General features: G+C 46.9%; 1 protein-coding gene across 3 annotated transcripts in view; it reads left to right on the plus strand.

The window, feature by feature from the left end:
• ZFHX3 (zinc finger homeobox 3) overlaps positions 1-24,223 on the plus strand; it is a 281,010-nt gene that overhangs the window by 108,272 nt on the left and 148,515 nt on the right. For all 3 annotated transcript variants that reach the window (XM_037815539.1, XM_037815540.1, XM_037815541.1), the window contains 2 exons: positions 6,250-9,005; positions 13,862-14,358. In XM_037815539.1, coding sequence (XP_037671467.1) covers positions 6,296-9,005; positions 13,862-14,358 — 3,207 coding nt within the window. In that variant the 5' untranslated portion in view covers positions 6,250-6,295. The remainder of the gene's footprint in view (positions 1-6,249; positions 9,006-13,861; positions 14,359-24,223) is intronic.

A 24,223-nucleotide genomic window follows, 5' to 3' on the forward strand; every position in this document is an offset into this window, starting at 1 on the left:
TTTATATTGAACTGAACTCTAATTCCTAATAAATTCCCCTCATTAATCCTAGGTAAACCCGGCGCTAGATAGAAAACATATCTAATCCTCCTTCCGTGTAGCAGATGGTCTCCACAGTTGAAGGTGGTTGTCCTTGTAGTGGGCGTCTCTTTCCCGCGCTCCTGCTCATGGTTGGCCGTTTGGACGATGCTCTAGTTTGACAGTGTCCCTTTTAGGAGATCTCCTGGGGTGTATCAGAACATTCTCCGTGTAGGTGGAGAAAACGATGGCGCTGTTAACCTGCTAAGTTCTGGGAGGTGTAGTGTATACCTGTAGCCAAAGAGCACATGGATACCTTTGGCTGCCTCATTGGCTTTTGGCCTCCAGTGAATTCGTAGGCAAACAAAACCCCTGGGTGTTTTTTTTTTTGCGTGAAATCCTCTGTGGGTTTAGCTGATCGCCTATATGTAAATTCCAGGCTTCCTGTTCCTCTTGTTAGATTGTGCCTGTTGTTCCACTTTGTTGCGATCTTTTTCAGTTTTGGTTTTACCATTTAGCGTATTAGTTACTCCCCTTAGCTTTATGCACTCTGCAAATTGATGTGTATGCTTTGACTCATCCCTCAAGTTGTCGATTTAAAGGAACATAACAGAAAGAAGACAGAGCCCGTGACACGTCACTAGACACACTGAACTCTGAGTTGACACTTTGGCTCATGGTGTTAATCAGCTATAAAATCCTCCAGACTTTACTCTCTGACAGATTTTTTGTCATTCTGGATACAAAGAAATGATGAACTTTGGGATACCTTATCAAAATAAAGTATTGCATTTCTCAGATCAGCGATTGCATGTGAGGCCATTTTTTAGTTTATTTCATGTGGATTTCCTTATTGAACCTCAGGTGAATGGCTAGTTCCTCAGCATCACTTATTTTTTCCCTAAGTGCTTATTCGGCAACTGTTGAATCTGTTCTAAAACTTTAGGGAAATTGCAGTATATAATCTATCATGTTTCTTTTTAAATCTAATATCATTACTTTATCCAGAATGAAGTATACACATATCACTCTGTCTCCTTCTCGTACTTCATATTTCTTCTGAGTGCTTTCCACCCCTTAACATTATGCATATTTGCTGTTTGCTTGTGGCCTGTCTCTCCCACAAGAATGTAAGCTGAGACCTGTTTATCATTGATTCCCCAGCATCTGACACATAGTAGATGTTCATTGAATATTGAATGAATGAATGAATTTACTGTTCTATGGTTTCTGGAATCTGCCTTCCTTCCCTTTGTAAAAAGCAAGATATTGGCCCTACTGTGCAGTTCTTTGCAAACAGTTTCCACTACCCCTTTTTTACCCCCTCTCCTGCTGAAGATATCCAAAGAAGTCTACTTTGAACTCTCCTCCCCACCACTCTCAAGCAAGAAAATGGAGTTTGTGTGAATTGACGGTGCTCTTACACTAACAGCCCTTGTATCATGTGTTCTTAGGATGCTCCCTGGGTGCAAAAAGATTGAGTGCTAATGTCAGATGTAGGCGCTTTTGAGTTCCCTTTGAGGAACAGACATTAAAGAAAAGCACAGTAGAGTGGTTAAGAGCACAGACTGCTTGGTTTTGTCCTTTACTGGCTGCTTAACCTTGGGAAGCCTCAGTTTTCTCATCTTTAAAACAGGCATAAAAATAGCATCCATCTCATAACATAGTTACAAGGATCAAGGTGATGCTATATCCATGGGCCTTAACTCAGTGCCAAACTTGGGAAATGATGGCTGCCATTATGATGGTTTTTATTTTAAAAAGTGTTGGGAAATAAAGGCAAAAAGAGTGAATGAAGTCATCCGTAACGTTGTCCCCTAGAAATTACCATTGTTAAAATTTTCATATAAATTTCTCATATTTTCATATGCATATATATGTATATATATGCTTCGTTCATTTAGTATTCTATATGAACATTTTCCCATGCCTATAAATACAAAAAATCATTTTTTTAAGGAAAGTAAGAACATGTGGAACTCTGTGCACTAGTTTATTTAGAGTCCCTTGGTTTTTTTGCCAGATTATTTCCATTTTTTTCTTCTGTTACAAATGTTGGGATGAATAATCTTATGTCTTATATTTTTCCATCTTATATCTTATACCTCATATCTTATCCTTAGGATATATTCATATAATGGGGGAATTGCCGAGTTAAAGGACATATGTATTTCTGAGGCTTTTGTTGCATACTGCCGCATCGTCTTTAGGAAAGTGGAATCATTTATTCTTCCCCCAGCAGAGCAGGGGAGCACCCGGAGAAACTAGCATCTCTTGCGTGCTGGCTTGTGTCTCTCTGATGATGCCACATGGGTTATTAATGGAGGCAACAGTTTCTTGCTGTCTCTATTCTCTTTGTTTTTCTTTCCTTCTCCCTTGTTTCCCTTCTTGGTTTTCTGCCAAACAGCCTCTTGTGAAAGGACCGCCTAATTAACCCTGTGCTAATTAACAATTTAAAATTACACAGTGCGACTGTTCATGTTTAATTCTCCAGGAGCTGGAGCAACAGCGGGAGCTCCCTCCTGTTTCCCTCCAGCCCTGCCCCGTAACTGTTGCGTTTTACCCAATCCTGTCTCCTTAAAGGAATTGGATGAAACTGTCACATTACGTGTCAAAAGAGCTCCCCAGCGTTTAGAATCTGGTTGCCTTTTAAAGAGGGAAGTGGATGACCTTAAGTCTATTGCATGAGGTTTGTGGGGAGCAACAGGGGAACAGGGTGAAGTTTTATAATTTTAAACAATCTTTGAAAGGTAAAGGTTGATATTTGCACAGATGCAGCAGGCTTTTCAGGTAGTTTCCAAGGAAACTAACTCATGAGAGTAGCAAGTGTGTGTGTGTGTGGGGGGGGGGTTAGGGGGGTGGGGTTTGATGAAGATACTGGAACTTTTCTTATAAGATTACTTCCCAAATGGCAGATTTAACTGCTAAGCAGAGGGTTTAATTGAAGAGATGTGCTCTATTGGATTCTAAATTTGAAAACAAAACCAACCAAGCAAAAAACCCCCAACCCTTTTTGAGTACAGTGTTGGGGAAGGGCAGAAAGTGCATAAAGACAATGTTGGGGTGTGACCAGCAGAAGAGAAGCAGCTTGTGTTGGGAGAGCTGGCCCTGGAGGGTGAACAGGACCAGGCCCTGGATGGGGTCCGAACACCAGGTGTGCTCACGTGGGCTGCTGGGGCTGCTCTGAAGGCGCAGGGATCGCTGGCCGCCCAGCTTGCCCTCTATAACTGAAGATCATTGATTTTACGGGAAACCATGTTTACAGACAGAGTGTTGATCGACCTGCCGAGTTGACTTCTGCCTTCTTAAGTAAGAACTACCTTTTTCTTATTGACTGGCTGATAAACAGAGTGAGAGAGCTGGCCGGCTGGGTGGGAGAGTGGTGGAAGCCCCGAGGTCCTTGAGCTGAAAGAGTGGGCGGATTTAAGAGATGTCTTCATCTCTGCACTCTGGTTCCCTACTGTCTATCCCATTCCTGCACCTTCCACAGACTGTGGGGAGCCAAAGATTGACCCATCCTAGTTATCTAGCTGTACCAGGTGCTATGTACAGCTGAGTTGGAACACTGGTGAAGATGTTGTCAAGCAGAGTTGCTCACGTTTTAATGGGACTCATTGGGGGATCTGGATAAAATGCAGATTCTGATCCAATATGTCTGGGGTAGAGCCTGAGAACCTGCATTTCTAACAAGTTCCCTGGCGAGGCTGATTCTGCACACCTGAAATAGCGACGTTGTAAAAGCTTCACTTTGTCGTTGCCAGTGTGACTTGAGAGAATCCCAGGACTGGTGGTTTGGATCTCAGAGTGGGGATCCTTCTTTCCCCACTGAGATTTAATGGACCACAGCCCCCCTATAAAAGACCCCTCTCATGTGGTGGGCATCACCAGTGTCTTTCAGAGGTAGTCACAGTGTCATCCTTTCTGACACCTTCTGCTTTGGGGAAGAAAACAAAGTGAAGCAAGTTTTTAAAGTCCCAACCCCTTAGCTGGATCATTTGTGGAGGAGGAAGAGGAAGAAGAGAAGACCAGAGCAAGAAAAGCCCACCAATTAATTGGTAAATGCTTGCAGGTTTCTCTGGCCCAGCCCAGGCTGGGGAGGAGATTGGCTTTGCTGTCGATAAACAAGTCCCTGGTGCAGCATCAAAGCTGTTCTCCTTTATCAATCATGGCCTCCGCTTCTCCGCTTCCCGCATGTTCCTGTAACTTACCAAGCATTTATGACATTGATTTTACAATCGGGCTGTTAACCCTCCCGCCCCTTCAGGCCTGCCAACCTTTTTGGCCCCAGCTGTCAATCAGGTGCCACCCAGCCAATCAGGCACAGCCTCGAGACAAGCCACCCTGGGATTCTCACCTGTATTCCTGCCGAGCTGTCTGAGGAAGTCCCATTGCATTTGCTATTTGGTTTGGTTTAGTTTAGTCATCTTTGTTTAAAATCAATGCTTCTCTTCTCAGGCACATGGAACTTTGTTGTCATGGAGTTTGAGGTTATGAGTTGAGAAGTATGGGGTGTGTGTGTGTGTGTGTGTGTGTGTTTGTGTGTGTGTTTTAAATAAAATGTGCTGCAAGCTTCCAAAAAGTTATTTCTCCAGAGACTTCTGGTAAACCTGCCTTCTCTCTCTTTTCCCGAGGGGGAGCTGTTGGCTCACTCTGCAGTCAAGAATCAAGAAATGAAAAAAGAATGGGAAGATGGGGGAGGGAAGGGGACCAAACCCAGCCAAAACCTTCGTCCTCTGTGTATGAATGAGATTGTGGGTGGGGAAGCAGCCAAGTGTTCTCCAGGAAGGAGCAGCAGGGGGAAGTGGGGGCCTGGGATTTGCAGGTGAAAGATGAGGGCTGTGCGAAGCACTGAGTTGCCTATCGGAGCAGCGCTGGGATGGAATAAAATGCCCCTGAGATGTTGTTGCCACAGGAGCAGAGTGGCTGCGGGTGATCTGATGCCTTCCCCCTGGGGCCGCGAGGTCTCAGGGGGCAAATTCAGCTCAGTGGCACTTTGGAGTCGGAAACGGAAAAGCCCCAGGGCTAAAGGACAGCTGCTTGGGTAGCGACTAATAATTTAGAGGCAGGTGTGGAATGGGGGTGGCTTGCCAAGCCCAGCTGCCGTCTCGAGCTAGCTGCTAAGATCCCTGATAGAGGAAGCCATGGGACAAGTGGGGAAGGGGTTGGATGCAAATGGGGGTGCAAGAGGGACTGTGGCAGGGGGACTTGGCGGATGGAGAGTCCGGGCAGCAATTATTAGAAATACCGGGCTTATGTTTCCACCCACGTATTTTTGGTCTGAAACCAGCTGAGTCCCAGGCAAGGGTGCCTCCTTCCCAGGTGGGATGGAGGAGATGGGAATTCGGAGACCTGCCTTCTCTTTCTTTTACACTGTGGTCAGATTGGCGTTGGGCCCGTTTTTACATTTAGCTCCTCCGTTTACTGCTTGTAAGACAGGGTTGATTCTTCCTAGACTGGGAGAGGATGAAGGGGGCGATTGGCTTGCTGTGGGAGGTTTAACTCTCTCCCGGGGCCTTGGCACAGCATGTCCAGGCCTGCAGGCTCAACGTCTGGGCATTGCAGTCCTCGGATGCTTTTTTGAACTTCTCCAACTAGAAATGTGGTCAATAAGAACAACAGCAGCAACATCTCCTCTAACAAAATCAGTTAGTACGACAGCCCAGGTGTGGCACCCATCTTTGGGAGCTAAGTCTTCATCCTCTCGCCCCTCCCCAGGGTTCCCCTGGCCCACAAACACTGCTGGCAGCGGGCGCCCACTTTTGGCGTCTGCTGTCTGCGGGTGGTAGGCACGCACTTGGTGAACACGTCGGGGGTTGGAGCCACGCCCCAGTCTTCCTTCTTCACAGTGACTCCTCGCCTTGCCTTGCCTCTCACACTGTGCTTGCAAAGGACGGCATCCAAACTGTCCTTCAGGGTAGAGCAGCAGACAATCTGAAGACAGAAAGGGCTTCTTCTCCTTTTCCTTCCCCCGCCCCTGCTCTACCATGGATCCCGGCTGGGACGCCCCTGGGCACTGCCCACCTTCTGTACACTGGACGGTTTGGGGTGCCCATCGGGGTCCTGGCTGCCTCTCGGGCCTGTCCTCGGAGACGCGGGTTCTGTGTTGTGGGTGTGGACAGAAACCTCTTAGGCTGCTCAGTGTGGGACCTTAGCCTCGACCCTCCTAACCTCTTCCTTTCTCTCTCTCTCTTTCCCCCTCTCTCCCGCCTCTCCCCTGCCTTCGCCCTTCAGGTCCGATCTGTACTGGGTGCAATGAAAGCTCCACGCAGGCCTTACCATGGAAGGCTGTGACTCGCCCGTCGTCTCGGGGAAGGACAATGGGTGCAGTATCCCTCAGCACCAGCAATGGACTGAACTCAACAGCACCCACCTCCCCGACAAACCCGGTATCATGGAGCAGTCCGCAGGCGAGAGCCACGGGCCCCTGGACGGCCTGAGGGCCCCCTTCAATGAGCGCCTCGCGGAGAGCACTGCCTCGGCCGGCCCCACCGCCGAGCCCGCCGGCAAGGAGGTCAGCTGCAGCGAGTGCTCGGCCTCCTTCGCCAGCCTGCAGACCTACATGGAGCACCGCTGCCCCAGCGCGCGCCCCCCGCCGCCCCCGAGAGAGGAGAGCGGGAGCGACACCGGTGAGGAGGGGGACGAGGAGAGCGATGTGGAGAACCTGGCTGGGGAGATAGTCTACCAGCCGGACGGCTCGGCGTACATCGTCGAGAGCCTGAGCCAGCTGACCCACAGCGGGGGCGCCTGTGGCAGCGGGGCCCTCCCGTCGCTCTTTCTGAACTCTCTCCCCAACGCGGGGGGCAAACAGGGGGACCCTTCTTGTGCTGCACCTGTCTACCCACAGATCATCAACACTTTCCACATAGCCTCATCCTTCGGGAAGTGGTTCGAGGGCCCCGACCAGGCTTTCCCGAATACCTCAGCCCTGACGGGGCTCAGCCCCGTCCTGCACAGCTTCCGCGTTTTCGACGTGCGACACAAAAGCAACAAGGATTACCTGAACAGCGACGGTTCTGCCAAAAGCTCCTGCGTATCCAAAGATGTCCCCAACAATGTGGACCTGTCCAGATTCGATGGCTTCGTGCTCTACGGGAAGAGGAAGCCCATCCTGATGTGCTTCTTGTGCAAGCTCTCCTTCGGGTATGTCCGTTCCTTCGTGACCCACGCAGTGCACGACCACCGAATGACCCTGAGCGAGGACGAGCGGAAAATTCTTAGCAATAAGAACATCTCCGCTATCATCCAAGGGATCGGCAAAGACAAAGAACCCCTCGTGAGTTTTCTGGAACCAAAAAACAAAAACTTTCAGCACCCTTTAGTTTCCACAGCTAACCTCATAGGCCCCGGACACAGTTTTTATGGTAAATTTAGTGGCATTCGGATGGAAGGGGAGGAGGCCCTCCCAGCCGGCCCTGCCACTGGCCCCGAGCAGCCCCAGGCCGGTCTCTTGGCCCCCAGCACCCTCTTGAACCTCGGCGGGCTCACCAGCTCAGTCCTGAAGACCCCCATTACCTCAGTCCCCCTGGGACCTCTGGCTTCCAGTCCTACCAAATCCTCGGAGGGCAAGGACTCTGGGGCGGCCGAAGGAGAGAAGCAAGAAGCGGGCGATGCGGACTGCTTCTCCGAGAAGGCAGAACCAGCCGAGGAGGAGATGGAGGAGGAGGAGGAGGAGGAGGAAGAGGTGGAGGAGGAGGAGGAAGAGGAAGAAGAGGAAGAAGAGGAAGAGGAAGACGAGGGTTGCAAAGGACTCTTTCCAAGCGAGTTGGATGACGAACTGGAGGACAGGCTCCCCGAGGAGTCTGAGGCCGCGGCAGGTAGTAGCAGGAAAAAGGACCTTGCTCTCTCAAACCAAAGCATTTCTAACTCCCCCTTAATGCCTAATGTGCTCCAGACCCTGTCGAGGGGCACAGCTTCCACTAGCTCTAATTCTGCTTCTTCCTTTGTTGTCTTTGATGGTGCGAACAGGAGGAATCGTTTAAGCTTTAACAGTGAGGGCGTCAGGGCCAGTGTGGCAGAGGGCGGCAGGAGGCTGGACTTCGCCGACGAAAGTGCCAATAGAGACAGTGCCACAGCACCAGAACCAAATGAAAGCACTGAGGGTGAAGACGGGAGCTTCGCCTCCCATCACCAGCACGCCGGCTCCCTCTGCGAGCTCGGGGTCGGGGAGTGCCCCTCGGGGAGTGGCGTGGAGTGCCCCAAGTGTGACACGGTCCTGGGCTCCTCCCGCTCGCTGGGCGGCCACATGACCATGATGCACTCTCGCAACTCGTGTAAGACGCTCAAGTGCCCCAAGTGCAACTGGCACTACAAGTACCAGCAGACGCTGGAGGCACACATGAAGGAGAAGCACCCGGAGCCGGGGGGCTCCTGCGTCTACTGCAAAAGCGGGCAGCCGCACCCCCGGCTGGCCCGCGGCGAGAGCTACACCTGTGGTTACAAGCCTTTCCGCTGCGAGGTGTGTAACTACTCCACAACTACCAAAGGCAACCTCAGTATTCACATGCAGTCCGACAAGCATCTCAACAACATGCAGAACCTGCAGAACGGAGGCGGGGAGCAAGTGTTCAGCCACTCGGCCGGGGCTGCGGCGGCGGCAGTGGCAGCGGCAGCGGCGGCGGCTAATATCGGCAGCTCCTGTGGGGCCCCCTCACCCACCAAGCCAAAAACCAAGCCCACCTGGCGGTGTGAGGTGTGCGATTACGAGACCAACGTGGCGAGGAACCTCCGCATTCACATGACCAGCGAGAAGCACATGCACAACATGATGTTGCTGCAGCAGAACATGACCCAGATTCAACACAACCGCCACCTGGGCCTCGGCAGCCTGCCCTCGCCCGCCGAGGCCGAGCTTTACCAGTACTACCTGGCCCAGAACATGAACCTGCCCAACCTGAAGCTGGACAGCGCCGCCTCGGATGCCCAGTTCATGATGAGCGGATTCCAGCTGGACGCTGCCGGGCCCATGGCCGCCATGACGCCGGCTCTAGGTGAGGCTCCCTTCATGTCTGTTTGATGGTTTGAACGATGACATCAGTTGAACTGGGGAAAGTTGAGAATAGGCAGTCCTGTTGATTTGGTTGACTTTTTTTTTCCTTGAGTTATTTTGTATCAACTTGAGTGTCCAACAATTTACTAAATTCCGTCAACGGTTTTTCTCAAGATCTCTTGGGTGCTCGTGTGCATATGAAGGATTTTATGCATTCACCAGAGATATGATTGTACATCAGCTATGTGTAGGGCCAGGATTAAAATTTAAGTGTTTCCTCTTGGTTTTGGCTTATGGTCAACCTTTGTTTCTGTTCCCATTCTTTCTCTGTTTCTCAATTTGGAAAATCGCCATGATTTCCTGAAACTTTGGGATTCCATTAAATATTTATTGAAACTGACAGGAAACTGTCGCTGGGTTTTTAAATAAGGAGAATCACCTCAACAGGAGGAATTCGAAACTGTAGCATGCATTATTCAAATAACAAAAGGTTGGTTCTGTGGTGTGTTGGGGACTACCCAGCTAGGGTTTCTCTATGTTCTCCAGTGTACCCATGAGATTTAGGTGAAACAGATGTGTCTGTTTCTTATATTGAATGAGTTGTTGGTGATTAGTATGGTTCGGAATTAATTGGGAATTAAATCGCCCTAGGGGTGCCATAATGAGTGGTGTGATAGGTGAACAACGAATGAATCACACAATTTGTATGTCCAAGGAAGTTCGGTTTCAATAGCAGTTAAAGCCTGTGAATAGAGCCTTTGCTGTCCTGAAACGTGACCCACATTTTACGAAAGTTGGGTTGGCTATGTCCAGAGACCAGGTCTTCCCAATTGGCTTAATATATCTAGAATAGGACAAAGAGTATAGGGTGTGGATGCTGGAAACCATGAGTCTTTACAGAGAAAGAAGCACCCCATTTTGGAAAGAGCTTATAGAGCAAGAAAAGCCGCCAAGTCAGCCTTCGTGGGGACCTGTGTGGTGGGTGGTCCACGGCCACACCTCTGCCTGCTGCTTCCTGCCTGCTCTCTGCTCCCTGCCCTTGCTAGTGTTGTGGGACCAGAGGTGGTGGCTGGAATTAAGCCATATCCCACTACTGAGAGGGAAGCAAGTTGTTCTCTGCAACCACCTGTGAACAAGTACCTTCATTCTGGTTTGCAAATCCTTACCTTTGTGATGTTTTAGTGCTAATGGGTACTGATGAATTTATTTTGTAACATTTAATTTGTTTCCCCTGCTACGGATTTAAGTTTGAATCCTTGGTAGTTTAATTGTATTTTCTACTTACCTGTTGATCCTTTATTACCAAATGATTTGAAGATGTTTTACCAACTGATTAATCCATGCACGCACAGGGATAAATTGTCTAATTTGTCCCCAGAGTGAATCATGCACATCAGGGATGGGCATTGACACTGAGAGGTTGTTTTTTTTTAAGCCTACAGGAATTGAGGTTTTCTAGTCTGGAAATTTAAAATCTTGTAGAGAGAGATAAGGTAGCAAATCAAAGCACAGAAAACAGATGGGTTCCTTATGGGTCAAAACTGAGATCCTTTTATTACCTTGAAAATGGATAGTTCCAACTAAGGCTTGACTTGAGAGGTAGAGAAATATTTTCCTTTTACACGGAGTGTTTGTGAGTCAGGGGGCACCATGTGCTTACTGGGCACAGTAGCAGAGGCAAAAGAAATGGAAGATAAGAACGAACCCCTGTATTCTAGACACACAGAGAAGATCCACATTTTATTTCTTAGAACTGAATAGGTCTCTTCCTTCTTTGGACTTTATCCAGCTCAGCCAAGAAGGGCCCTTGAATTTCCAGTGTCACTGCTCTTGTTTGGCTGAGGTGAGCCTCTGGAAACCTCCCGTGCCTTCCTGAGGCCATGAGAGCTGTTGAACTGGAGCGAGAGCCACAAATACTTCATCCTGGAGGCTTGAGTGGGAGTGGGTACAATCGGAAGTGTCCAAGGACTTATAATTTAAGTCGTACAACCTTGATGGAAGAAACCAACATTTGCAAATGAAAAGAGTGGCAACCTTCAGTTCTATCTTGGCTGCAGCTCTACCAGTTTTTCCTTAGGCCATTTATTTTGAGAAGGCTATAGGCACTATTGCAGGAAAAAGATGTTTTTTTGTGAAATACACTTCTGCCTACAAAGTTATTATTCTCATGCTTTCTTTGACAGAGCTTTCTCTTATGGGAGTATTCAGACACGGATTGTGTGGAGGCCTTTAAGAGGGGGGCGGCACCTCTTAGTCTGGTCTGGTTGAATCCGGCACATTTGTAGACAGGATATTAGACTTGGGGCCCTAAGAATATCCTTCCAAACATCCCCCGAGACGCTGTAGTTCAGTGCAGCACTGCAGAAGGGGCTTGTAGGGGCATCTGCATATTTCCCAAGTACCAGCCAGCCACGGGACCCTGTGCAAGGCTTCTGCCTTTCTTTCTAGAACGGGTCCTTTGGTCCACATGCCTCGTTGAGGATATGCTTGCATGTGAGCTTATATACTGGGATGTAAATTTCCTGTGTTAATGGTGGGTACGTGTGGGGAGACGTGGGTCCTCTCCTTTACAAGACCGTGTATCCATGGTCGGAGAGTGAGGACTCACTTCTTAACTTAGGGTGCTCTGCTCGTAACTGCCTGTGAATTGGGTGAGCTTCCTCTGCCCTTGGGGGCTGAATTAGTTCCTAGAATCCTAGGCCCTGGGTTTGTTGCTCCAAGGTATAGTTTTTGAAGGGAGTTTTGCCTTGCCTGTCATCCTAACTAATTTCACTGCTCCTCTGCTTCTGCCTTTGATTTGCATTTCATTTTAAGAGCTTGGAATGGGAATAGGGACTTATTTCCTCTGGTTGTCGCGAAGACTTCTAATTTTCAGCCCGGTGTGTAGTAAGTGATAGCTGAATTTCTCTTTAGAGTGATATTGATGCACACAGGTTAAATTTTTAAAGTGGAGAAGATTTGATGCTTCGGGTGGTCAGCATCAGAAACAAATATATGTTTGCTCCTTGTCTTACCCTCTGGGCAGTGTCATCTTTGACTGAACACGTGTATGTTTCATGAAAGTTGCCTGGCCCGCGTCCCTATTAAGGGATGGAGCTTCTCATTGTTCTCCCCCCACCCCCCGCCTTCTCTCTCTTGTCCTAAAAAGAAAGTCACGTTGGTGGCTCTTCCCACCAGGGCAGATTGCAAGAAAGAGATGGCAAGTAGAAAGTCTCCTAAATCTGGAATGCATGTGCAAAAAGATTTCTGTGGTTTTGCTAGACTGTCCACAAACTTCAAACACAGCAGGTCCATTGAATAGAGGCTGCACTGATCTTCTCACTTAATGTAGCATAAATAAGAAAATCATTAAAAAAAAATCTTTTCTTTGATTAGCCACTAACTCGGATTTTAATCAGTCATCGAAAAGAAAAACAACAAAAATGAAACAAGAAATCCTCAGCCCAACCACATGTGAAAGGTCAAGTTTAAATATCAGTTGGGGAGTGTGGCAGATGTAAGAGCTGAAGTGCATATATGCATGTATTTAGGAGAGAGGCAAAAAATAGAAACTGATGCTCAGCTTTCTGCTTGACTGTACACTTCTAGGTAATGGAGAAGAGGCCACTCTTTCCAAGCCTTTCACCTGATAGCAATAAGAGCTTGCTGGATTAATTTACCGTTAGTGAACGGGAGTCCGTTTCTGGCTTACTCAGGGGTAGACTGAAAAAGAATGGGGGTGGGGGGTCCAGAGAGGGAGGGCAGACTTGACTCACATTTTTTTTCTATACCATCAACTGACCCTGGCATTTCCCTCCCCATCTCCATCAGCTTCCTGAGTGCATAAAAGTTTGTCTCCTTTTGACCCTTGTATGGCACAGCAAACATTTGAGCCTCTGTGCTGAGGGCCAGACACTCTTTAGAGGTTCAGTGAGGTGAAGGCCTAACCAATTTCATCCTAGCTAATTTCACTGGCAGGGAACACTGACCCGCATTCGGCTCTGTATGTGGCTGACTGTACGACAAAGAAGCATGCGATACGTGCTCTCATAGAGCTCCATGTCGTGCAGTGTTGGGGCCAGAAAGGGGAAAAGATGGTGGCACGGCGGGGGGGACTTGGGAGGGGCTGGCCGAGAAGCCAGCGATGACGGCCAGGGAGATGATCACCCAGCGAGGTGTGGCGAGGAGCAGAGAGGTCATTCCCCATATCCTAGTTGAATACCGGAGCTGCTAGCCATATGCAGCCTTTTAAATCTAAATTAATTTAAAAAAATTAAAATAAATAGAGATCTGGTTTCTGAGTTGCATGAGCCACCTTTCAAGTGTCCAATAGCCACACATAGCTGGTGACATCTGTGTTGGACAGTGTAGATACAGAACATTTCCATCACCACATCACAGCAGTTGGACGGCACTGCTTTAGCTTGATTCTGGGTCTAATTCTAATTCTCCCTAACAACTTGGTATCTTAGATTGCAGCTATAACCTGTTTCCAACTTTTTGGGTCTGGGTTTTCATATTCTATCATAGCCACTCGATGCTGTTTATTTTTGCCTTTTCTCCGATCTGAGCGAGGGGCTGAGTTGAAATGTCCAAGAGGTTGTGATTCCTTACCTTTTCTGGGTGTTCTTTTCCTAAAAAAAATCAGTGAATGTAAAGCCTTCCACACATCTCAGAAAGTCAGTAGAAAAGATCCAAACACATCAAGTTGGCTTTTTAAAATAATTTTTTCCACCTAGTAGCACCTTGCGGAACGTGAAGTGGGATCTTGTTCTCCTTGAACCCGGGCCGAGGTTGGTGGAGGGCTGGCTGGTGCCTCAGTTCTGGCCGCGGCTGCAAGCTTGGCCCCTGACACTCTTCCTCTCTCCTTCCCCGCAGTGGGCGGTGAGATCCCCCTAGACATGCGGCTCGGGGGCGGGCAGCTGGTGTCCGAGGAGCTGATGAACCTGGGCGAGAGCTTCATCCAGACCAACGACCCATCGCTGAAGCTCTTTCAGTGCGCCGTCTGCAACAAGTTCACCACGGACAACCTGGACGTGCTGGGGCTGCACATGAACGTGGAGCGCAGCCTCCTGGAGGATGAGTGGAAGGCCGTGAGGGGGGACTCGTACCAGTGCAAGCTCTGCCGCTACAACACCCAGCTCAAGGCCAACTTCCAGCTGCACTGCAAGACGGACAAGCATGTGCAGAAGTACCAGCTGGTGGCCCACATCAAGGAGGGTGGCAAAGCCAATGAGTGGCGGCTCAAGTGCGTGGCTATCGGCAACCCCGTCCACCTCAAGTGCAACGCCTGTGACTACTACACCAACAGCTTGGAGAAGCTGCGGCTGCACACGGTCAACTCCAGGCATGAGGCCAGCCTCAAGTTGTACAAGGTAAGAGCTGCTCCTCGGGGCCCAGGTGGAAGATGGGGGAGGACTGGAGAGGATGTCCGGGTTACGGAAGGGTGACCTGGTGCCGGAAGGGGAGTTGGCCTGTGCTTGTTCATGCAGCTGAATTGTGGTGGCAGGGTTCAACTCGTAACTTCAGGGTCTCCTTCTGGGTGTCCCATTTTGTGGGGCAGTTTTTATTTAGAGCAGCCTGATCCTGCCATGTTGTTTTCCTCACCCCTTGACTGGATCTCCAGCTGACTTTGTTTTCTTATTCGCAATTGCTATTTCTCTCACTCCAACGTTTATGTACCCTCGTGCTCCTATGTTTTCCCTCGCTCCTTCACTCTTTCTGCTCTTCTTTTCCATCTCTTTATTCCTTTTTTTCCTTTTTCTTCTCTCCTGGGTGCCCCTGGAGTAGTTCAGTCAAACATTTATTCGACAGATATATGTTGAACTTCTGCTGTATACCCCAGGCACCATTTTGGGCATGTGGCTACATCATTGCACAAAATAGAAAAACAAGAAATCCCTGACTTCATAGAGCTTCCATTCTTATGGCGGGAGATGGATGATGAACATAATGAACAAATTATGTAGTGTGCTAGAAGGTGATAAATGCGGCAGGGAAAAATAGGGCCAGGGAACGGGGCTTTGTCCGCCCTTTGTTTTTTTTTTTTTTTTCACTTCCTGTGTTCCATGTGCCCATTCTCTTCTCCACATCTTCTCTCTTGTTCTGAGCTACTCCCATCTTTCTCTTCCTCTTCTCCCTCTATCCTTTCTCCCCATCCTTCCTTTCTACTCCTTCTTTCTAACCCACCAGTTCTTCTCCCAACTCCCTAGACAGTAACAGAGGGGGAAGTGCTCTGGATACTGTAAATAGTCTTTTCACTTGCACGGCAGAATTGCTCCAGACGTTTCTATTGATTTTCACTGGACTTAAAGCCTCACCTTTTTCTCTAATCATCCCATAATGGCTTTAGTATGAACACTCAGGTAAAAATTGCCATAAATCTAGGCAGCCTCATTCAACATACCTTCCACTCCCTCGCTCACTTTCCCCATTTTCCTCTCTTTTAGTCTCAGTCGCTCCTCTTTCCTGTATCTTTGGGCCAATGAGTGTTTAGTTCCCACTGACCCTGAACCAGTTTCCTCCCGTTTCTACTCATCGTGATTTCAAATGGAGACTCCAAGTAGGGAAGTCTTCTGATTGTTTCCCCAGATTGGTCTCTGCCCAGCTTGAGAACTGTAATTCACTTTACAATTGACCATTCTCAGGATGGCAGGAGGCCTGTGGCTTGGACATAACATCGATGAGAAGCTATTTAAGAGAAAGGAGGGGACAGTGGGAATGAGTGGTGGGAGTTGACTGCTGGCTCCAGCTTTGGGTGGGCTGGAGTGGTGCAGTGAGGGAGCCCTGGACATCACGCAGCCAACCCCCCCTTAGCTCAAGCGAGCAAGGACCTCAGTGGATGGGGTTCAGGTCTATGCCCCCTGGAAAGAAAAGGCTCTTTTCAGTCAGTTTAAACTGGAGATCTTAACTGGCCACAGGATGGTGCTGATATGGTCAAGAACACCTGGTGGAAAACCAGCGGAGAAACAGGTTTTCTAAAAGAACCAACTGAGTAAAGTCAGCACAGAGGGCTCCACCTGGCCACTGAAGGTGGTGTGCCTTTGGTGAAAGTAGTCCGGAGATGGCGTGAAGTCTGCCTCTTCCATCCAGGAAAAAAGCCCTTTAGGTAAAAAATGCACATGCTGGTGAGTAACTCTTGCTGCCTTCTCGATGTGGCCAGAGAATGAGATGTGCCTTCTCGATGTGGCCAGAGAATGAGTAAGGCCAGAGAATGAGTAAGGCGTTTGGTTTTGCTTCTGAAGGGCCAGGAACTTGGAGGGTTCGCTGAGAAGAGCCTTTTTGTGACCACCAAGCCACGTCCACAGGGCGCACTGGAGAGTCAGCTGGGAGGGGCACAATTTGTGTTTATGCCTCCAAACTGCTAGCTTGGGGCACTAACCCTTCCGGGCCTTAATTGTCTCATCAATTAAAAAAAAAAAATGGGGGAAGGTAGAAGGGTACTAAGAGTTGTAGAATGTAGGGTAGAATGTGGGATCCAACGCCTGTAGAGGAAGTGCTGAAATAGCGGGTTTGGCAGACAAATCCCCGGGGTGATGAGGCCCCTAGACTTCAGGGTAGAATTCCTTACATCAGGAGCCGAAGGTCATTCGTCTGGTCTCATTAGCCTCGCCTAACAAATGTTCCTGTGCTTGCTGTGGCTTTGTGGCAGGGGGCAGGGGCTCTCCCACCGATGTCTGGTGACTTGGAGACGGCATTATCACGCCCATGGTTGCCTCACGCCTTTAGTCCCTTGGTGTGATTAAGATAAACTTCTTTTGCCACCGAGGGGGGCTCTCACAGAGGGTTTCATTAGTCCTTTTTCCGAGGATTTGGGGTGGGGATTGGAGGTGGCTTGAGAATCCATTTTTCTCTAGGCCCTGGTGTGGCCTGTAGTAAATGGAGATTGATTGCATGTTATTTTTCCTCTTGCTAATGTAATCCATTAGCTCAGCACATGCATAATCAGTTTAGAGCACAGTTAACTGGATGTAATCGAGTTCTTTACTGTCTGCTGGAGAACCCCGCTGCAGATGCTGCTGAGCCGGGGAGGGCACTGGACTTCTCACACTCACTTCCTTACTTGGCCCCTTCCCCGCCCCTCCACCCCCCTCCCAATTCCCTTGTAAATTACTAATTATTGGTCACGTAGGCTCCCCAAAGTTGCTTTCACTTCTGTTTACCTGCTGAAGTGGCCTGGATGCATTTGGCTTCCTAACGGGTCTCCTGTCCCCCTCTTTCGACTGAACCTGCACCCTCCCCCTCTTTGTCATATCGGAGGAGACAGAGTGGCAGTCTCAGGAGATGCAAGCCACGGTGTCGCTTCCTGTTTTGTCATCAGTCTTCACATGGGTCCTGAGTAATTTCTCTTGATGTCATAAATGCTGGGGCATGTGTCCCTGCATTTAGGACTGAACTTCCTGAAAGGTGAGATCCTTGCTAATCTGGTCACAAGACTTGTCCTAATCTGCGCAACATTGGTGATATTTTCTCGGTTGCCTGGAATTGTCTAGTTTTGATTATTGTGTGATGGTAGTTTTAAAATTAAGATACTGTTGGATGTATTCTTCCTTCCCATGCCTCGGGAGTAGAGTGGAGTGAAGGAAGTCTGGAGAGTGCAGAGCATTTTATGAAAGCACTATTTCCTCTTTCCTGGACCCCCAGGTTACTTCTGCAAAGGGTGCATGGTTGAATTCTTTGGATGTGGTTTTTTTCAGTTATTGTTTTGTTTTTTTTTGTGACTGCTGTGGTCCAGCCACCAGTGGCCACGTGTCCATATGTCCTGCCATTACCGGTCACTCTGATTGACTCAGCAGAAAGGACAGAGGCTCCAGTGGAGCGTAGAGGCTGGGCTCTTGATTTCTTTCCTTAGTGATGCACCTGAGCCAGAATGGAAGTGTGCTGTGGACAAGATACTTGTCTCTTATCAGGGCTGAGCTCCAAGACATATTTCTGCTTTCCTGTGTAAGTCCATGACTACTCTTTCAGAGGCCTGCACCCTGGCCCCACCGTGGGGTGTTCTTGCTTATCTTCATTAGGGGAGCAGCCAGTTCTCACACGTCTAATGGTGTCTATGATCAGCTCTTTCCATGGCTAGGTTCAATCCTGATGCTAGAATGTAGGGACTCAGGGCTTGTGTGAGCCCTTCTGTGTTTGTCTTGCCTTCCCTGTTATTTTGGTGTGAAATTTGTAGTGTTTTCTGTTGGGGGAAGAGCAGTGCAGAGAGGGCAGTTGGATATCAGGGCACACCTGCCAACTATTAGAATCTGGTTTTCACTTTGATGTTTTTCTTCACCTGAGAGTCATTGAAAGGAAAGCCATCAACTTTAGCAGATAGACTTAGACCCCACCAGAATCTATTACTCAAACAGTTCCCAGCTGAATGAAGTGCCTTTGATTGGGCCAAGACCAAAGGTTTCATATTAATCTTAAATTATACACAAAGAAGGGTGTCGGGTCTGGGCCACATGTGAGCTGCCTTGGGCAAGCTGGGCTAATGGGAGGTGAGAAACCATTATCTAAGCCAACTCTACTTTGCTTAAAGTAGGAGGTACCAATTTATTAAAACCAAAACAAAAGTACCCAAATTCTCTACCTAGTGGATTTTTCACTCTTGCCATCTTATTAGGATGGTGCAGTGTATAAGAAGCCCTCCATCAAACTCTGCATTAATTTAAAATCCATCTTCTCAGTTCTTTCAGTGATGCATGGGAAACTCATGAGGGCCCAGTTTCCCAGCTGGGAGGTAGAATGGTGGCTGGGCAGATCAGAGACGTTAGACAAAGGTTTGGTTTGAGATCGGCATCCTTCGTGCTACTTTATGAGTGCCCTTGGGAGAGGGGGTTCTTAGGAAGACAGCTGTTTGCGTTATGCCAGTAAGTGGTCCCTGGCTGCCTTTACCTTTGAAGGCACAAAGCAGAACTCTGCTCATGAGTGGAGTCGCCATCCCTGCCCTCCCTGTCCTCTCCACCCTGGGGTGGCTCTGTCTTTGAAGCAGTGGCTCACACGTCATCTGGTTTACATTTGGATTTGGGAACCAGTTTCCTCAAACCTTGTTTTCTCATTAAGCAGACTTAAGAAAAAAAAATTTCTAAGTGCATATTTCTACCTTCTTCTCCCCCTACCTTGTACTTTCAATCAACGTATGAAAGGAGGGGAATGCTTCCTGTAGTTGATTTAGAAGGTGTGAAAGGCCAGATGTTTTGGTAAATTTCAGCACATTTAGCCCATGTGCCCTTGTTCTGGAGCAGCTGGGGGTTGGAAGTTCATTTACCCCAAGTTGATGGCTGGGGCTCCCAAGATGTAGGGACCGTGGGGCTGGGCTGGGTCCCTGCCCACGGACCCAGATGGGTTAGTGCCTAGATGCCCACACGGGCTCTGGAAGTCCCTCTGGCCACAAGTTAACTTCAATGGGGACTCTAGGAAGATCAAAAGGCCAAAGTTTTTTTGAGGGGAAAGTTCATGCCGGGACCAAACTTTATCCATCGCTGCTGGCAGGAATGTACGGCCGACGTATGGCCAACATTGTGTGGTATGAAATGTTGGCACCTCACTACACAACAGCTTTTCTTGCCCTCCTCTCACTCTGGAACTGGTCCACTCGCCTTCATCTGAATCCCCCAAATGTGTATTATTTTCACACAACATGTACATTCAGCTGAGCTCATTGGCATTAGGCACAAGCTTTGTCAAGATGGCTCTGTGCCTATTTAAAAAAAAAATTCCCATACCAAGCATGCCACCTGTTGAAAACCAGTCTTACAACCATTAGCCAAAGCATTTTTATTTACTCTTTTTTCTAAGTGTTTTTCGTATTTTTATTTCATTTTCTCCCCTTAAATCCTTTTTGTGGACAGTAAAGAACTGATCAGATCCTTTTAGAGTAATATTGTATTCTTAATTATTTCTTGCAAGGTTAGCAGTTCATGTTTACCTCATATGTAAGCTAGTAATAAAATGTGGGTTCCTTATTTTTCATGGTAAAAGTAATGTGAGTAATATGTGTTTAGAGTAGAAAAATTTGAGAAATTCAGGGAAGTGTAAAAGAAAATAAATATCAGCCATAACCCTACCTCACAGCAATATATGATTTCCTTCTTTTTTCATCTAACATAGGCATTTTACAAAATTGGAATATTACGTGTATACAGTTTTATCCCTGTGCCTTTCTCATACCCTTAAGTATTTTCAACATTTTTTTTTAAGTGCAAGTTCTTTTCTTCTTCTCCAGATTTGCTATCCAGAAGCAACCACTGTTACATTTAGTTTATATTCTTTTGGGCATTTTCTCTATTTTTATACAGATAGAAATATGTGTGTATATGTGTGTGTACACTCCTACACAGCTGTCCATCCCTTAAAACAGCTTTACATATAGACACATGCTCTGCTTTCAGTTTGTTTTTCTTCTTATAACTGTTTATTATTGAAATCCTTTCAGCTCAGTGCATAGAGATCTAGTTCACTCTTTTTTATGACTGTGTAGTGTTCCCCAAAAAAGAATATGCCATAATTTACTAACCTGTCCCTTTTTGATGTACATTTAGGTTGTTTGCAATGTGTTGATATTTCTTACAGTGATGTAGGGAACAGATGTGCACATATATCCTTTAATCGTGTGCTGTTTGAGGAGGTGGGATTGCTGGGTCCCAGGGTTTGTACTTGCAAAATGTTGATAGGTACAGTGCTTTCTAATGGCCCTTCCTTTCATTCCCCCAACATTTGGTGATGTTCAAACCCCCACCCAGTGGCCCAGTACAAATGTTATTTTTCTCTTTTCATCAGTCTGATTGGAAAAATTGTTCTGATGTGGATCTCTTTAGTGATTAGATAGGTTAAGCATCTTTTTGTGCAATTATTGGCCATCTGTATTTATTTCCTCAGCAGCACTCCTGTTTATAGCCTATCCTTTGTTTGTCTTGCTTTGTTTCTTCTTCTGACTGATTTGCAAGAGCTCTTGGTTTACTGGGGCCAGTGATCCTTTGTGTGTTATGGATGTTACAGTAGTTTCTCCCAGTCTTTTGCTCATTTTTAACTTTGCTTGTGGTGCATTTTGACATGTAACTTTTCACTTGTATGGTGTGTGATCTGTCAATGTTTTTCTTTATGCCTTTACTTTTTTCTTTTCCCAGGGACAGTTGCTCTTTGCCAAGATTATAAAATACAAACTAACACCTACATAGCATTTATCACAAGCCAGGTGCTATTCTACTTGCTTTACATAGGTTAACTGGTTTAGTCTTTATTAAGCCTCTTTTCAAATGGGGAAACCAAGGCACAGAGATGTTACAGGTTATAATCCGGAGAGTGTTGGAGTCTGTATTCAAACCTAGGCAGGTTGGCAACTACATCATCAATATTTTCTTCAGTGCTTTCAATTTGGGTGATTAATTGTCCAACAATTTCTTAAATAACCGTCATTTCCTAACTAATCCTAACTAATGTGAAAAGCCATGTTTATCATCCCTTGTCCTTTAAATATCATGGAGTATCTTGTGAATACATTGTAAATTTAGATCAGTCGGAACTTGTATACAGAGTAGTGTTTGTCAAAAGCACTGAAGAGCAAGAAGAGGGAACAAAAAAAGAGTTTTCTTGTCAAGGCATTTGAAGTCTCGATGAAGTTTGTTTCCTCACATTTTCCTGTTCGTCTTCAGCGTATTTACCGGAGTGAAATTTCTTGGATCGATTGCCTTCATCAAATTCACTGCGATGAGGGAGTTTCTAGGAAAGGTGAGGACTAGAAAAGTTTTTTTTTTTTTTTTTTCTTTTTTTACTGTTTCTTAAGGTAGACTGTGGCTCTCTCCGTTTATTTTGGAAAAGGGGGTAGGGAACAAATTCTGAAAGTGGCTGAAGTTCCCTTTTCTGAAGAAATTGTTGCTCAGATAGCATGTAGTTTTCATGACTGTATCTCCGTATCAGCATTACAACTCTCTTTGGGTACTTGTTAAAAGTCTCCTTTTGGGTTCCAAGAAAGGCATGCTACAGCCCCTGCCGCGGACCCCTTCCTCCTCAGCCTAATTTCATAAAATCTAATAGCCACCAGTTTGTTACAATACATGAAAGCCCCCCAAATCGTCAAGCTAAAAGCCCTAGACTTCTTGTGAGAGAAGAATCTCAGACTCTGTGTACCTTCCCCCTAGAGGAGTAAGTAACACTTGAGGAATTTTTTGCATGAATGACATCTGCTGTCTAAGGGGTGGTCTGTAACCCTTAGAAGAATTTAGCTGTGACTATTCCATTGCTTCTGCATTCCAGAATAACTCCTTGTGTTACAGTTGCTCTAGGTGAACTCAGTCTGGCCAGAAAGCTGCGCCATACAATGGGACAAAGGTATGAACACAATTTTGAGTCTTTTCAACTTGCTGAAGACTTACCCTGAAAGGCAAATCAAATTTGAATATATTTAATTCCAACAGGTGTTTCTGTGTTTTTGTTTTGTTTCATTTTGTTCTTTGGTTTTTGTTTGTTTTTTTTGTTTGTTTGTTTTGAAAGGGAAATGGTAAGGGAACAATTAAGCACCATCAGGAACATTGTCAGGAAAAGGCAAGAGTTTTAAAATTATTACATAATACCCCTGAACCATATCCTTTATTCTGTTTTAAACATAACTTGAAGCTATAAATACTATTTAAGGGTAGAGTGGGTGAGACTGCTCCTATGAAGATTCACCTTGGTAGTATTGAATAATTTTATACTTTAATAAAAACAACCAGGATGTAGGATGAAAGTTAAAGATTTTTTAACAACAGAAAATCTGCTGCTGACAGAAATGATGGAGATTATTGAAACCGGTGATACTAGAGTGGAGATGCTTGAGGAGTGATCTTCTGGATAGAGTTCTGGGTAGGGTTGTCGATTAAGCAAATAAAAATTTGAAGCTTCCAGTTAAATCTGAATTTCAGGGAGACAACAAATAAGTGTTCGGTGTAAGTATGTTGCGTGGGACATATTTATACTAAAAAAGTATTTGTTGTTTGTCTGAAATTCACATTTCCCTGGGCATGCTGTATTTTTTCTGGCAACTCTGCCCCTCCAGATGATGAAGGAATTGTTTCATAGTGACTTGCCAAAAGGCCCCATAGGAGTATAAAGAGAGATAAGTGGCTTCCTTGTTTGTACAACCTCTTTTCTTTAGCATTTCCCAACAAAAGAAGAAAATTGCAAATGCTTCTAATGATGATTTTGAATTTTTGTTATTTATAGAAAACTGTCCTATCAGATTTTCACATTTTCTGCATTAAATAAAACGCTTTTCCTATACTGGAATTTGAAATTTTCTCCAGTGCTATTTGTTGAAATGCAGTTTTCCATAATTTTTCCATTATTTTCTTTCATTGAAATGCTTCTGTGGACCACAGTGAGACGGAATCAGGATCCGCAGTTCAGTTTCGTTGGATGCCTTGACAGCTTTTGCTCACACTTGGGATACTTGGGTCTCCTTCTGCAGCTGTTATTTATGTGTAGCCATAAAAATTACCGGTGCTGAGCATGGGGTATTATGCACTGAAGACCCCAAGAGCGTAGGGTGTATATGGCACTAACAGGAAATGCAGAAAGCAGATTTGAATTGGGATGCAACATCAGGAACAATTAGGGAACTTTCTCTAGGGCTTACGTCCTCATGCTGTGAAAGGCAAACCAGTTAGACAGTGAGAAATGTTTATCTACTGATAGTGTTTGATGTGTAACCTGTTCATTAGCGGGGCAGGTTCCCAGGCCCAGGATGAGGGTCCACCGAAGCACACCTGGCCGCTTAGGTCAGCAGTTTTACCAGCAGTTCATTGGCAGCGGCCTGGGTGCTGGGATTGCTGGGGGGCTGCCTCACCGTGCCCTGCCCCTTTGTGCCTGTCTTCTGGCTCTGTGGCCATCAGCGCCTTCTTGGGGATTGCCGTTTCTTTGTGACCACTTCTACGCCGACCTCTGTAGGCTTTCCTGGGTGACACCTGTCAGCTCAGGTAGTCCTTGTTGTCATATCCCTTAGAATGAGGCCGAAGACCGGGCCCAGGGATCAGGGGTTCCAGGATGGAAGACGCCCCAGAACCTTCTCCTCTTGATTTGCTCTCCTCCGGTTGGCTCAGCTCCAGCCCTTGGGAGCCGAGCGGATGGGGCCACGGATCTCCCAGACCACTCCCCTCTGTGGTCTCTGGGAGACAAACAGAAAGAGAATTCTTCCTGAGTCAACAGCATTTACTGAGTGCCGATTTTGTGCCGAGCACTGGAGTAGGATTTTGTGTTGACTCAGGCTAATGATTCTGTACC

This window comes from Choloepus didactylus, chromosome 22, assembly GCF_015220235.1.
Source record: "Choloepus didactylus isolate mChoDid1 chromosome 22, mChoDid1.pri, whole genome shotgun sequence".
In the NCBI taxonomy this organism is placed as follows: Eukaryota; Metazoa; Chordata; class Mammalia; order Pilosa; family Megalonychidae; genus Choloepus; species Choloepus didactylus.